We start from the raw sequence: 15,725 nt of genomic DNA on the forward strand, positions 1-15,725 counted from the left end.
GTGTGGCTATGTTATTTGGAATACAGTTGGGTTCATTTATGTTTACATTAAAATTGTTTTTCCCCATTCTCATTTATTTTATTTATATATAGTCTTAATTGTTTTCTTAGGTTCAATTTTTAAAAGATAGCTTCATTTTAAAATTTTAATCATTGTAATCACAGTCAATCATTCCGGGCATTACCATGGTAATAAACAAGAGAAAGGTTGGACTTTGATGCTAGATAGAGCAGTTAGCTAGATAGTTGACAAGTTGCTTAACTGTGTGGGGCTTAATTACCTCGACATGTAAAATGTTTAAAATATTTTCCTTTTAGAGGTGTTGCGAAGATTCAGTGATAGTTTAATAAAGTGTATACATATGTAAAAACTCAGGAGCTGTGTATTTATGATTCACACACTTTACTATTAAAAAAAACCCAGCACAGGGACTGGAATGTGTTTGGTGTACAGCTAATATTATTCTCTTCCTTAGCAGAAGAAGAATATTCAGAACAAGTCATAGTGGTGTACTTTGACCTGGTTTAGCTGATTCTGTTTTTTGTTTGTTTTGTTTTTTAAAAATAACTCCTTTCATTGAGGTGTTTTCTAGTATCTGGCAACCTTCTGCAGTTACTGATCAATTACATTATCAGGAATGACAACGCTCTCCATAGAGATATTTATAGCTGCTTTGGTCTGTAGTTTAGCGCTACTGTGGAACCTTCCAAAGGCGTTACGACTAAGATTTGAATCTTCAGTAAATTCTGCATTAACATGCAATAGTATAGAGTTTTACAGATGTTATACATAAAATGGTAGGAATCTCAGGTTCCAGAGTGTCCCCATTTAGTTTTGGATTTTTTTTCTTTTTCTTTTATAATATAAAAGGTATGGAATTATTTAGGAGTAAGCTCCATAGCACAGAGGAAGCAGGGATCACTAAGTGCCATTAAATTTTGAGTACTTGGTTGTAGAAAAAATGTTTAGGTTTTATTTATTTATTTATTTATTTATTTATTTTTGGCTGTGTTGGGTCTTTGTTTCTGTGCAAGGGCTTTCTTTAGTTGCGGCAAGTGGGGGCCACTCTTCATCGCGGTGCGCGGGCCTCTCACTATCACGGCCTCTCTTGTTGCGGAGCACAGGCTCCAGACGCGCAGGCTCAGTAGTTGTGGCACACGGGCTTAGTTGCTCCGCGGCATGTGGGATCTTCCCAGCCCAGGGCTCGAACCCGTGTCCCCTGCATTGGCAGGCAGATTCTCAACCACTGCGCCACCAGGGAAGCCCAAATGTTTAGATTTTAATTTGTAGTGGTAAATTCTATGAAGTGTTTAATTTGTCTTCTTGGGTTTATAATGTCCTACTGGAATTCTCTGAAAGTGTTGTTTTTTAGCAGTATTTATCTTTTTTAAATACAGTATCTTATTTTTCTTACCATGAGATCATTTCAGATTTTTCATATGGACCAGAGTCCTCAGTTCAAACTGACTTAGTTCCTCTTGAATTCAAATTCTGAATATGAGATTGTGAGGAAGGAAAAAACCCAGCAACTCATGAGATGTATCCGTGCTTTTTGTCAAGTATTAGAAATTAAGTGATGAGCTGGTGTACTGTTAGAGTAGATATAGTTTAGGACTTGTAGTCAAAACCTGTCTCACACAGTAGAGTGAAATTTTCTTGATCATGTTGTGTACCTTAAAGGATGTTAAATGATAGTGCTGCCTCATACTTAGAGGATAGATTTTAGCTGGATAAATTATGCTTGGATATTGAAGAATCTTGCTCATCTAAGGGATCGTACTCATTGTTTCCTTAAATGTAGCACTTGTAGCAAATGTAGATGTAAGGTAGCCTACTTTTTATTGAACAATTTTAATTTTTTTCTCCTTGGGAAAGGAAAAGATTTATAGCTTTGAGGGCTTGTTCATTGCAAGTAAATGGACAGACCAGTACTGCTTTGGATCTAGTGGTAAAAAAGAATGGCTGTATTTGTTTTCTGTCACCAGTCCATCTGAATAGAAGGTTGGTTGCATGTAAAACATTGGGCATTTATTTAGATGCCCTTAGTGGTGCTCAGGAATACAGACTTGGATCTGTTTTTGATGCAGGGGCTGAATGACTAAAAATGGAGCCTTCTCTAGTATGCCAGACTTAATTTTTGTGAAATATATTCCATTTGAATAAGGTCTAGGGCTAAGAAAAGGTGTGTGAACGTCTGTACTTTTTACACAGCTTGGTTAACTGTTTTGTTGTCTTATTTTCTACATTTATTTTTTGTTTTGTTGTTTTATTGGAGCTTTGGTTGTGATGCCTCAAAGCTCCAGCTAGTGTTAGAGCTCAGGCAGTTTGAGAGAATTGTTAAAGAGTTTGGCTGATTTTGTTTTCCCCTTTCTTTCCTTTCCAAATCCCTTCTATGTCTACAGTTGTACATTATATTAATAATTTAAGAAGTGAGAGTTACACATCTTAGTGCATACCTTTGAATTCCTTTGATTCTAACCCTAGCATATTGCTATAGTAAGTATTCAATAAATGCTAGAGGTACTGATGGTGGTTTTATTGTTTTGTAATATCTGCTATTTTGACTTCTCCTTCAACCTTTATTCACTTTCCATAGAGTATTATCCTGACAATACCTTTATTGTCTACTATGATGTATTATTTAAGTGGCAATAAGAATGACATCTTTAATTATCATGTTTTGATAGCTACCCTAAATTCTTGTATTCTCTCAATGCTGGCAAAAACAAAACAAAACAAAAAATCACTGGCATACAAAATATTTAACTTTCCTTTTTTCCCCTTAAAGTTTTTTTTTTTTTGTGGTAAAATAATATAACATAAAATTTACCATTTTAACCATTTTTAGCATACGGTTCAGTGTCATTAAGTACTTACCTATTCTTTTATTTGTTTGTTTTTTGGTTTGTTTTTGGCTGCGCGGCATGCGGGATCCTAGTTTCCTTACCAGGGATTGAACCTGTGCCCTCTGCAGTGAAAGCGCAGAGTCCCAACCACTGGACCACCAGGGAATTCCCTTTTTGTTTTTTTCTGTTTGTTTCTTTGTTTTTTAGGGCTATTCTTTTAATACGTAGGATTGTTGTAGCTCAGTTTTGAAATTGGACTGTTAAATCCTTCCTCTGTGACTCTTCCCTTCCCTTCACAGTTTTGGAAATGTGTATGGATATTTTAAAACACTTTTTATCTGGAAATAATTTCAAACCTATAGAACGGTTGCAAAAATAGTATCAGGAGCCCACATACATCCTTTAACCAAATTTACCAGTTGTTAATGTTTTACCCTATTTGCTGCATTTTCGTCTTTCAACATATTTATACATAATTTTTTTCCCCCGAACTATTTGAGAGTAAGTTGACATTTAGCCTTGAATAAGTATGTATTTCCTAAGAACAGAGACATTTTTGTATAATGGTAATCAACTTAAGGTAATTTAGCATTGATACCATACTCTGATCTAACATCTATATTCCAGTTTTGTCAGTTGATCCAAGTCCAGTTTTTTCTGCTTTTAGTATAGGACCATGTATTGCATTTAATTGTCATGTCTCTTTAGTTTCTTGTAATTTGGATCACTTCTTCAGCCCTCCTGCCCCCCCCCCCTTTTTTGGTCTTTTGTGATGTTTTTATTGAATACAGACCCAGGAAATCCTCTCTCCCTCCTCCCCTTATAAAAATGTTCTTCATTTTGGGTTTGGTCTGTTTCCTCATGATTAGATACAAGTTATGCTATTTTGGTTGGAATACTACCTTAGTGATGTCTTTCTCAGGATATAAATGTAGATGTAGAGGCATATGATACTCATCTGCCACTCATTGGTGATGGCAATCTTGATCACTCAGTCAAGGTGATGTTGTTTCTTCACAGGGTAGTTATGTTCTTCCCCTTGTGGTTTATTAATAATCTTTAAGACCATACAGATATTCTCCTTTTCACCAGAGTTTCCTCCATATTGATTTAGTATCCATTGATTCTTGTTGAATTTTTTTCTATGTGTTTTCAGTTTCAGGTACTGGTCTTACATGTACACATTAACTAAACATGTGAACCTGCTTTGGTAGTCATGGGCAGTGGATTTTGTCAGCTGGGTTTCATTGAGATTTTTCTTCCCTTAGATAGTTTCACTGTGATTGTTTCTTAATCAGATCTGAGTAGATTTGATTTTTAATTATTTCTGTAGCAACAGTTTATTTTTGTTACATTATTGTTTGGTTGCTAGTAGACACAAAGATTGAAAACTACAAATCAGTAACAAAGCAAATAATTAATACATAACAAATTCATTGCTGTTCTAAGGACCTGAAATTTTTTTTTGGTTTTTGATTTTGTTTTTCTTTATTGATGTGTAGTTGACTTACAATATTATATTAGTTCCAGGTGTATAACATAGTTATTTGATATTTTTATATATTACACATCATACAAAGTTATTATAATATTATTGACTGTATTCCCTGTGCTGTACATTACATCCCTGTGACTTATTTATTTTATAACTGATAGTTTGTACCTCTTAACTAGAATTAGCTGAGTGAGAATATTGCTCAAATATTCTATTACAAAGCCATATATTTTATTAAATAAGTTGCCTTCTTATTAATGATAAGTGTGCTGTTAGCTGCATGCTTAATCTGTTGACTGACTTGTGATTTTAATGCTATGAGGGCACCAAGATTCAGTTGCTGATTTCTCCAGTTTTTTTCCCCCTTAGGGCAAGAGGATTATGACAGATTACGACCGCTGAGTTATCCACAAACAGATGTATTTCTAGTCTGTTTTTCAGTGGTCTCTCCATCCTCATTCGAAAATGTGAAAGAAAAGGTGAGTAAGTCAGATATTCTTGCCCTGAAAAAAAGGTTGTCATAGAACTTCTGTTGATTGTAAATAGCTTTGGAGGCTTGTGGATTAATGCAGGTGTATTTTTTAAAATATCTTTTCTCTAGTGGGTGCCTGAGATAACTCACCACTGTCCAAAGACTCCTTTCTTGCTTGTTGGGACCCAGATTGATCTCAGAGATGACCCCTCTACTATTGAGAAACTTGCCAAGAATAAACAGAAGCCGATCACCCCAGAGACTGCGGAAAAACTGGCTCGCGACCTGAAGGCTGTCAAGTATGTGGAGTGTTCTGCACTTACACAGGTGAGGACTGTGTGGAGCCCACGTTTATTTACAGTGGAGTGGTTTAGAGCAGCATTAGGATTCAGGGGTTATTTCCGACAGCGGTCTGCAGTGCTCAAGAAAGCTGCCCAGGAAGACTATGACCAGCTTCACAGTGTATGTTCTTTTGTTAGAGGTCTCTGTTTTTATGGAGAAAATTATTAGTCTCTAAATAAAGCTCTTGTGTTGGTGAGCTCCCACGTTTTACTGAATCATTTATAGTGGTCAGGGATTGTGTTAAAAACAAAAATTAACAGAAAGGTCCAGATTAGCACAAATTTACAAGAGTCTGTGAATGATTCCCCTCCCTCCCCCCCAACTTAAAATTTCATCTAAATAAATCTGATTTTTTATCAGTACTGGCAATTGATGCTATACTGTTTCTGGGGTAATTCAACTGGGATAGGGAATTGGTTGTAATCATTGAGACTTTCATGTCAGAGAAAGCTACCTAGGCCATTTCTCAAGCATGCCTTTATATAGTGTCTCCATTCTTATGTTTTTGGAGGCGTTCCTTCTTTATGCAGTCCTCTCTTCTTTCTGAACGATTTAATTGGAACTCTTCTCATAGTTTGATGGGAAACTTCAGATTCTGAGGACAGGGAGCAGTGTTAGGGTATTTAGAGTGAGAGTTATAACTGACCTGTGTGTTTCATTTTCTCTACCTTCATGGTATCACCAACCAGTTCTCTCCTCGGAGTACTGTTCTGGGGACCAAAGGAAAGAATTATGTAAATAATTAGCACAGAACTCTTTTATTCTACTTTGACATTTGAACAATGAGCAAACATGCCTAATTAAAATAAGGCAAGACTGAAGGGTGGAGATTTCTTATAATTACATGAAATTTACTTATATTTCTCATGCTACTTTTTCAGGTAATTTTTCTTTTTTATTAAGTTTAAAAAAACACTTGGATTCTTGATGATATGTGTACTAAGGTAAATAGTATATATAGTTACATATTACACATGTACTAGGTATTTAATAGGTAACGTGTAGACATAATTTAATAATCTCCAATTTAGCCCTGGGTTGGATGTGTAAAGATAAAATTTTTGTTCTTAGCTGGATATTTCACAGGATGACTTCAGGGCCTAATTTCTTCTCCCAAACCCAGTTTTCCTTGGCAGTTTAGTTCTGTTGTATTGCTATTGCAGATATTTAAAAGTTGAGAAGATTTTACATCTTCTCACATGTAGCACTGAGATTTTTAAAAATGCCTGATGCTTCTGTGTTTTGATACCATCCCCAGAAAAGTGTGTGTGTGTGTGTGTTTGTGTGTGTATTGAAGAAGGATGTGTGTGGAACATTTGAGTCAGATAACTGTTGCATATCCCCATTCTCTAAATACGGGTTGCTTTTGGGGGAAATGGAGGCAAGTAGGCCATGTGGACCCAATTTTAGGTCACTAGTGAAGCTTATTTTAGAGAATTAGATGCTTCCATATAAAGTTTTTACAGTATGAACAGGTTTATATAGTAAGTCACTTTCCAGAGAACAGAAATTTGAAAGGGTCTTAGCAACTACATTTTTCTTACCAGATTTTGAAGTTCGGAGAAATCAAAAGAGAAGATAGAAAATGGGGTCCCTGGGTACTGTTTGGGAGCTAGAACTTTTTAGGATTCCAGATTCTGTTTGTTGGTTCCTTTAAAACTGAGCTCTTAATATAATTAGATAGTGTGATTAAAGCAGGGGTTAGTTTTGTCTTGTAGGGGATTAATTGATCTTTGTCAATAAGCAAGAAAGTATTTGCTTCTTATTAAGGGATGCCCTAGTTTCTGATTGTCGTCCTCCTCTTTTTTCCCTTATAAAATTTATTTCTCTTTCTATCTTCCCTCCTTCCTTTTATGTTTGACAACCAGAGTTTGCTCCTAGATGTGTAGAAAGAATTTCAGAGGAACTTTAACTTTCATCATTTCTACTTTGTAAAAGACACAGAAGGAAGGAAACTTTTTAACCTCTTTGCCTCTTTCCAAGTGCTTACTGTTATTTCTCATTTATTTTGTCCCTAGTGGAATGTGTGAGTGCCAGTTCTCGAGGCTTCTGTGGTGGGGGGAGGGCAAGGTGGGGGTGGCTGGGGTAGTCTGGGCCTGGCGCTCATTATTGGAGCTGTGCTCTGGGGCTTTGGGGGAAGGTTTTACTTGGGATCCAACTGACCTAAAGAACATGTGGAACTTCTTTGGGAGGTAAACCTGTGGCTTCAGATTTAGGTGAGTTTAGGTGAGTCTGTAGACCTGGTACCAGTACTACTGAGTCGCACTGTCATGCTGGAGTTCTGGCTGAGGTGTAAGTGTATTTCTGCATCTTAATCCCTGTAGCTCTGAGAATATTCTTTGTTTTTCACTCCATGCTTTATGCTCTGATACCCATGCGGACATCTAAAAGCATTGGACTGCTTGCTAAAACTCATTCTAGGACCCTGTTCTTTGTTTTCCTATTGGGTGGTGGTTACTTGCTCTAATAACATTACTGAATAACTGAGGTGTATGCTGTTTCTAGAGTCTGTTGTTTAAACTTCTCCCAGTTGGTACTGCTGAACATTTAACACTTTTTCTAAGTGTCTGAACCTTTTGTTCTGGGAAACTGGTTTACTCTGAAATCCTGATTAATCCCATCCAGATATGTCATTGAATCTAGAAACATGTAGCATGCCTGTTAGCCTGCTATTTGTGTCCTTCAGTTATTCAGGGGATGAATTCACAGAAGCCTGAAATTGTAATAGGTGTAGTTCCAAAATGTGTGTGCCATTCTTACCGTTAGAAGCACTAGGGGATTCTGCAAGGCCTAATTATTCACTGCATGTATCTCGTGCTTACATATCCACTCCTCTCCTCTGGCATTATTTTCATTAAAATGTTGTAATTTAGATTTCAAAGTGTGATTGTTATAGAAGTCAACATATGGCATTTTCACAAAAATTGCTTTCTTGCTCAGTTAACCTTTTTTGAGGTAAGAAGTTTGTTCTCTTATTTACCGTCTTGATAATGGGCTTAAGATCTAGCTTTCTGGCAGTTATTTTTCTTAAGGCACATTGCTTCTGTGAATTCAGCCTGTTTAATCCAGACTGCTGTTGTATCTGCTGGTCTCTCTAATCCTCTAACCTGGCTGCTATTCTCTCTCCTCCCCTCTGTCTTGTAGAGAGGTCTGAAGAATGTGTTTGATGAGGCTATCCTAGCTGCCCTCGAGCCTCCGGAAACTCAACCCAAAAGGAAGTGCTGTATATTCTAAACTGTTTTCTCCTTCCCCTCTTTGCTGCTGCTTCCTGTCCCACTACTGTAGAAAGATCGTTTAAAAACAAAGGAATAAAACCATCCTGTTTGAAAGCCTCTGCGTCTTTTTACTCACCACCTTAGAGCAACCTCTGTATTAGTTTTTGATCAAGAATGCAATATCTTATAGAATATTTTTTGTGATCAGTAGTCAAGCTGGACTTGTTTAACTTTCTGCTGCTTGAGTTGCCTGATGCTCAGAGCTGTTTGGTTTGGATTACTATTGCAAAAGGGAACTTGGTCTGGCATTAAGAATGTCCTCTTGGAGAAAATAAGAAGAGTTTAACACTTCTAGATCTTAGTTCTAGATGGAGAAAATAACACAAACATCATTTTACTCTTACTATCAATTGTTAATTGTAATTGCATGACAAAATTTATGGAAAAAGGGTGACCTGCTAGTACAGTGTAATGGGGAAGGGAGGATTCTTTTCTGGTTTTCCTTTGTGTAGTGAAACTTTGTGTTGCTATTGCTTTGGCTGTCTGTGCTGTAGTGGAGTATTTGTCAGTCTGGGTGGGAAAGATAATTGATGTACCTGCTACTGCTTTATGAGATCATTTGTTACATTATCTTTTAAGAGTAGCATCCATTTTAACAGTTGACTTAAGGTTTGTTAATGTTGAGATGTAAAGCTACCATCTTTATATTTTCCTGCTTCTGATTTTATTGTTGTGAGGGAAACATACAATTGTGGTTACCTTCAAATTTTGAAATTAAAAATATACAATTGTTTGTATAAATGGCTGATGAAACTTTATTCCTGTTGCACTGACTGGCTCTAGTTTTACCTATGTATCAGGTACCCACATTTTTGCTTCCTTGAATCCCCTTGGCTCTAATTGGTGGGATAAAGGGAGTTTAGAGTGACTATCTTTGATGCAGCTACTGTAATCGCTCTCTCCATCTTTGTCTGTGCCTTCCATATAACGATGCCACTGCCCAGTGCCCAACCTCTCAGTCCTGTTCCATATCCAGCTGTTTCATTTGAATGCAGAGCTGCTTACTTGTTTTTATGTAAAATGTTTCAGCAGCATATTACAAAACTCATATTGAATGAGCAAATGACATGTGCTTCTTTGCTTCTTGTGACGTACATTGGTCTGCAAAAAGCTTTCTCAAAGGACCACTGTCTCACTCATGAATATCTGCTCCTCTTCTCCTGAATTGCTGGATCCTTCCAGTGCCCTGCCTGGACAAAACTTGGTGAAGTGAGATGATTGTGTTGAGATTCAGGGTTGTTTTTAATGTTTCGTTATTTGCCAACTCCTGGGGGTTTGAATGTTTTAAATTTGATCTTCAACTTTATTATACTGAATATCAGACTGCCCATTTTTTTCTTTCTACCCCTTTTCAGAAAGGCCTAAAGAATGTATTTGACGAAGCAATATTGGCTGCCCTGGAGCCTCCAGAACCGAAGAAGAGCCGCAGGTGTGTGCTGCTATGAACGTCTCTCCAGAGCCCTTTCTGCACAGCTGGTGTCGGCATCGTACTAAAAGCAATGTTTAAATCAAACTAAAGATTAAAGATTAAAATTCGTTTTTGCAATAATGACAAATGCCCTGCACCTACCCACATGCACTCGTGTGAGACAAGGCCCATAGGTATGGCCCCCTTCCCCCTCTCAGTACTAGTTAATTTTGAGTAATTGTGTATTGTCAGAAAAGTGATCAGTACTAGTTTTTGTTTTGTCGTTTCAAAAAGTTATTATTATTATTTTTTTGTTTAAAAGCAAGGCATGCTTGTGATGACTCTGTAACAGACTAATTTGGTTGTTGAAGCTGTTTCCGGGTTCCACTCTGGCGAGTAATCTGGGATATCTAGTTTTTTTTTTTTCTTTTCTTTTTTTTGGGGGGCGGGGGAGTGTGTGTGGGATTTGTTTTTATTTAGTCATGTTTTTTTAATTCATTAACCATTGGACAGCCCTTAAGGGGAGGAGGATAGATTGATTCCACATTCCACTTCCTAGATCTAGTTTAGAAAACGTATTCCCCACCTGGTGCTCTTAGGAAGGAGTGTAGTAAACGCCTCATTTAATAATATACTCCTTTTTGAAAGTTGCCTTTTCTCTCCACCCTTGAGTAGGTCCAGCATTTGATGAAACTCATGAAAGTGGGTGGAACCTGTCTTGCCCCTCCTCTTTTCTAGGATGCACTATATATGTGACTGTGACTCTCAAGGAAATTTGTTTGCCATTTGCTGATTTTTTTTGAAGTTAATTTCTAACTACTTTCACTGATAAATGAAGAAAAGTATTGCACCTTTTGAAATACACCAAATGGATTGAGTACGTAATTAAAAAACAATTTTTTTTCCCTGTCAGTCATTGTCTTTATATGCTTAGCATAGATGTGCAGCTTAATAGTGTATGATACAGTGTTCCTAGAACACAGCTGAAGACCTGGTATATAGAGGAAATCCGAGGGGTGGTGCTAGAAGACAGATGTCTATGGGATGATTCACATCCTCTTTCAAGTTATGAGGATGGAGACCTGCTTCATTAAGAAGCTGGGGGTGGGGTGGGGTAGGGTGGGGGTGGGGAGAACATTTAACAACCTGGGGACCAGTCAGGGGAATCCCCTTATTTCTGTTTTGCATATGAGGAACCCTAGAGCAGCCAGGTGAGGCTCTCTAGTTTAATAAAAATCCTGGGGGGAGTCTTATGAAGACTCTTCATAAGTGTTAATAGGGATTTTATCAGCTTATTTTGGTTGCAGTTTCCAAGTCTTAAAAATGTTAGGTAATCTTCCCCACCCTCCCCAAATCCTACTTCTTGTAGATTTCATTAGTGTTGAACCAATGCTTTCTCGTGTCTGAATTCTTTGTATATGCATTCTTTTCAGATGTATTAAACAAACAAACAAAAAAACCCATTACAAGTCAGCCTGGGGGTTGTTATTTTCCCTCCGCCTCTTAATTTTTAGATATTTAGGAATGGGAACTTGACTCTTATTGACATCAATTTCTAACAGATTTCAAGATAAAGATTTAGGGCATAAAGATTTAATGTACTTTGTTTTGTGGAATTCAGTTTGAGATTTTTTTTTTCCCCTCACATTCAGGTTTGTACCTTCTCCCCTGAGTTTGGCAGGTAGCCTACAGACTCCTTCTCTTTAATACCAAGTGGGTTCATAACAGTTCTTAGTGAAGAAATGTTCTGGAAGCTCACTGCTCATGTTTTTGGAAGGAAATGGCAGCATACTTCCAAATCCATCCATCAGATGGAAAGCAGCCATTTTTCTCCAAGTTTTCTTTATCAGTGGTTTTCAAACTTCGCTGCTTTAGTAGAGTGGAGCTTGAGCAGTGGGTTATTTAAAAGCTTTCCAGGTATTTACATTATGCAGCCAAGTTTGAGAACCACTGCTCCTAGGTTGTTAACCTCAAACTGCTTCTATAAGATTCCAGATTCTGTGCTTTGAATCTGAATATGGGACACATTTTCTGTAGGTGACAAGAATGATTCATTTCCCTTAAGGGCATTATACTGATCTGTATGAGAATCTTAGAAACTAAGGACTGTTAATTCAGTTAATAAGGTTGATACAGTGTATAGCCTCATTTTGATAGTTTTCTATATGGAGTCATATTTGACCTGATTCCATACTGTGCTAGAACTAAGCTGGGCTGGTTGGGAATGGGTTAGGAAGAGGCAAATCTAAGCTTTGCTGTTTTAACCAATGTATCTTATTCCTTGTTGACCATACCAGGGAGAGACACCTGGATCATGTTACGAGACTGTGGGGAGCAGAAACTGTATGTGTATCCCTAGTTCTTAGTACAGTGGCATATAGGTCCATCCTGATTATTGCTGTAGCCCTGGCCTAGAGCAGTGTTTGACACATAAGAAATGGCTCTAAAAATAGTCATTGGATGGGTACATGTTTTCAAGAATGAATAAATGAAATAAAGCAGGTTACATGGTTGTGTTGATGAATCATCCACACGTCAGAAGAACAACAGTGACAAGAGGACTGACTGAAGCTAACACTGTTTTCTAATTAAATATTTTCAATTTGACTTACACATATCAGATGAACATGGGTGGCAAATGGATGAAGCTAACATTGTTTTCTGTTTAAGTATTGTTTTCTATTTGACTTAACAAACTTGTCTGTTATCTTTGGCTTAGTGAGTGATACTGCCCAGGGAGTGTGATCTAGAGATTGGAAAAGCGCTATTTTGAAACAGGCCTTAGCAGACTTAGCTTATGGCAAAATTTACAGTATCTAGGCTAATACAACACCAGTACATCACTGTTTTTCTAAAATACCAATGTTTTACTGAAGGTCTTAGAAATAGGCATCCTTTGAGCTGGATTTTTTTTTTTTTTTTTTTTTTTTCTTTTTGGCTGCGCCATGTGGCTTGCGGGATCTTAGTTCCCTGACCAGGGATCAAACCCAGGCCCCCAACAGTCAAAGAGCCGGGTTCTAACCACTGGACTGCCAGAGAATTCCCTTTCAGTTGGATTTTATGCCAGTAGAGGGAATATATTCTAAGGGGGAGAGAGGATTGATTGTGGAATCTAAGAAATGATTGCAATATTTCCTTTATTCTGAGGTGTATTTTTCCTTTTTTGGGGGGCTCATTTTCATAGTATAATCAGAATACCTCTTAAAATTTGTGTATACGTTTAATGTAGTGGTGCTTTTTTTTTTGGTTCCGAAAAGCTGTTGTTAAATCATTGGTGTCTTATTGGTATCTTCATAATACCTTCATAGAATGGATAAAATAATACTTCATTATTAGGTTTGGACTATTTTCTTTTTTTCCTTCTCCCATTTTGATGTTGTTAGTGGTTATTGGGGTGCTGAGTGCTAAGAAACTGGTATGCAAGGACCCTGCCTCTTGAGGTTTGGAACTTAGCCTCCGCTGGGTACAGCTAACATACACTGCGAATTTGGTATATAACAGTCTGGGGAAGGGACGGTATTTCACCAAGAAGTAGCAACTCCATTATCTTTCAGAAAGGGCTGAGCTCTTCATGGTTAGTGTATCTGAATAATATGTGAGGGGAGTATCTTTAAATCACATTCCTAATTTAGCTCTCATTGTTTTCTGTAAGACTTACCCAGGTTCCCCGAACTTCAGAGCATGGTGATTTAACTACATAGCTCAACAGAAGACCTCATCTCAATATTTTCTTTCCAGGGCTGTTACAATACTTTATGTATTACTTTGAGTTTTTTCTGAAGAGCCCCTCCTCTTTTTAAAAAACCATTTTATTAGCTATTGCTACAGTAAAGTTGCATTACAAACCACCCTAACACTCAAGCGGCTTGCTCCAACAAGCATTTATTTTTCTCGCTGAGGGGTCAGTTGGGCTTTGCCTCCAGGCTTCAGATTAGGCTCAGGTTGGCTTCGTGTTTCTCATTCTGGAGCCTGGCTCCAGAGAGTAGTGCCTTCCTGAGAGGACTTCATGTGGTGAGCCAAAGGGGGTACAAGGTCAAGCACATTTGAAATTTCTCACGTTCCATTGCCCAGAGGATTCCACATAGCCAAGCTCAAAGTCTGCCACTCATACATTCATTCCGTCATATTTAGTAAATTCAAAAATAGGTTTGAGCTCATTTTAAAAAAGGAAAATAATGGAGATAGGGTCTGGGCATCACAATTTTTTTCAAATTATTTTTTGTAGGAGCATCACTTCTTTAAAGCTCGTCAGATATTTTAATATACCCCCAGGTTTGAAAACTGTGGCACTACATGATCTCTTAAGGTTTCATTTATGTCTGACATGAATTTTAGAGTAATTTTGGGCTACAAATCTTTACAGCTTTTTTTCCTTTGAGGACGAGGTTTTCCAAACCAGCATTCAGTTCTTACCCTTAATCAGAAAGAGGGTTTACAAAATTCATAGTCATATAGTCTTATTGGACTGGCACTGAGATAGTTTGGGCAGTCACCTAAGTAATTAAATTACTTAGGCAGCAATTTGAGAAGGGGGCAGGTATTTGAGTTGTAGAGTTCAGCTAAGGTTTTCTAAGTCAAAGCTAGAATGTAGAGGAAGGCTGTATTTCCCAGATAACTTCAAGACAAGTGTACTGTACAGATTTCACTGGAGATGGATATCCTTTTCACTTGCCCCAGGAATATTCTAATTCATCTGCAGAGAGTACACAGGTCCATATTCCAAAGTGTAAGTTAGTGCTAGAAATAAGTATGAAATTGAAGTTTTTCCAACAGACTAAATTGGACTTCTGGGAGATGACATCTCTTGCTAAGTTAAAAACAAGGTCACTTTGTTTCTCTGCTGCAGATCCCCAACCCCACACACACCCTGGTTATTTGTCAGACCTTTGGGCAGGGTGTGAGCCAGTGTTAACGTGGCTTTATTCCCTCCTCTTTCTCGTCAGTGAGTATAGTTCCAGGTGGATTTTTTTTTTTTTTAAGTCTGACTGATTAAACAGATAGTTGCTTCGTTTGTATTAGCTTCATACTGATGCATTAATATTTGATTGGATAAGGTCTTAGTTTCTGTGTCTTGGTTTGTGGTTTAGCTGTAAGTTGATGCAGTCATGTGACCAGTCTTCTCAGAGGCAGGAACTGGAGCAGAGTACCTGTGTGGTTTTGCAAATGTTCAGTACTTTTGAGCCATAAGCTCTGAACTGAAAATTCTTTCTTAACTTCCTGAGAATGGGCTATTGGGTATTGGGGCATACCCTCACAAAAGTGGGGAAACTTGTGCCTGTATTGAGCTATCTCTTCTTTTAAACAATTTATTGAGCTACTTTTTTTTTTAATAAATTTCTTTATTTTATTATTTGTTTTTGGCTGCGTTGGGTTTTTATTGCTGCGCACGGGCTTTCTCAAGTTGTGGCGAGCAGGGGCTACTCTTCATTGCTGTGCACGGGCTTCTCATTGCAGTGGCTTCTCTTGTTGCAGAGCATGGGCTCTAGGTGCGCGGGGTTCCGTAGTTGTGGCATGCGGGCTCAGCAGTTGTGGCTCGCGGGCTCTAGAGTGCAGTATTGAGCTAGTTTGAAATCTGGCCCCACTGTTCTCTCTTTCCCAATGAGCTAGCCCATGAACTTCTTGGATTGTTGAGATTACCTCCACCTAGTGGTGAATCTAAGTTAAAACTGGCAGTTGATTCTAGGGTGCTCTTTACCTAATATCTGAACACCACTCTTTATGTGGGTGTTTTGTTTGTTTTATTTATTTATTTGTTGTGTTGTGTTTTTTTTTTTTTTGGCCGCACTGTGCAGCATGGGGGATCTTAGTTCCCTGACCAGGGATCGAACCCGTGCCCCCTGCAGTGGCAGCATGGAGCCCTAACCACTGGACCGCCAGGGAAGTCCCT

At 37.9% G+C, this 15,725-nt stretch overlaps 1 protein-coding gene across 3 annotated transcripts in view; it reads left to right on the plus strand.

Annotated features, from left to right (window-relative positions):
* The window catches only part of CDC42 (cell division cycle 42), a 46,566-nt gene extending 35,816 nt beyond the window's left edge, over nucleotides 1-10,750 (plus strand). For 2 of the 3 annotated variants that reach the window (XM_057550651.1, XM_007175080.3), the window contains exons 4-6: nucleotides 4,711-4,820; nucleotides 4,943-5,140; nucleotides 9,786-10,750. In XM_057550651.1, the coding sequence (XP_057406634.1) occupies nucleotides 4,711-4,820; nucleotides 4,943-5,140; nucleotides 9,786-9,875 (398 nt within the window). In that variant the 3' untranslated portion in view covers nucleotides 9,876-10,750. Of the gene's footprint in view, nucleotides 1-4,710; nucleotides 4,821-4,942; nucleotides 5,141-8,299; nucleotides 9,721-9,785 lie in introns of those variants that run through there. The other variant, XM_057550655.1, reaches the window with a different exon arrangement.
* The last annotated feature ends 4,975 nt before the right edge of the window (nucleotides 10,751-15,725 follow it).

The sequence above is a fragment of the Balaenoptera acutorostrata genome, chromosome 1 (assembly GCF_949987535.1).
Source record: "Balaenoptera acutorostrata chromosome 1, mBalAcu1.1, whole genome shotgun sequence".
In the NCBI taxonomy this organism is placed as follows: domain Eukaryota; kingdom Metazoa; phylum Chordata; class Mammalia; order Artiodactyla; family Balaenopteridae; genus Balaenoptera; species Balaenoptera acutorostrata.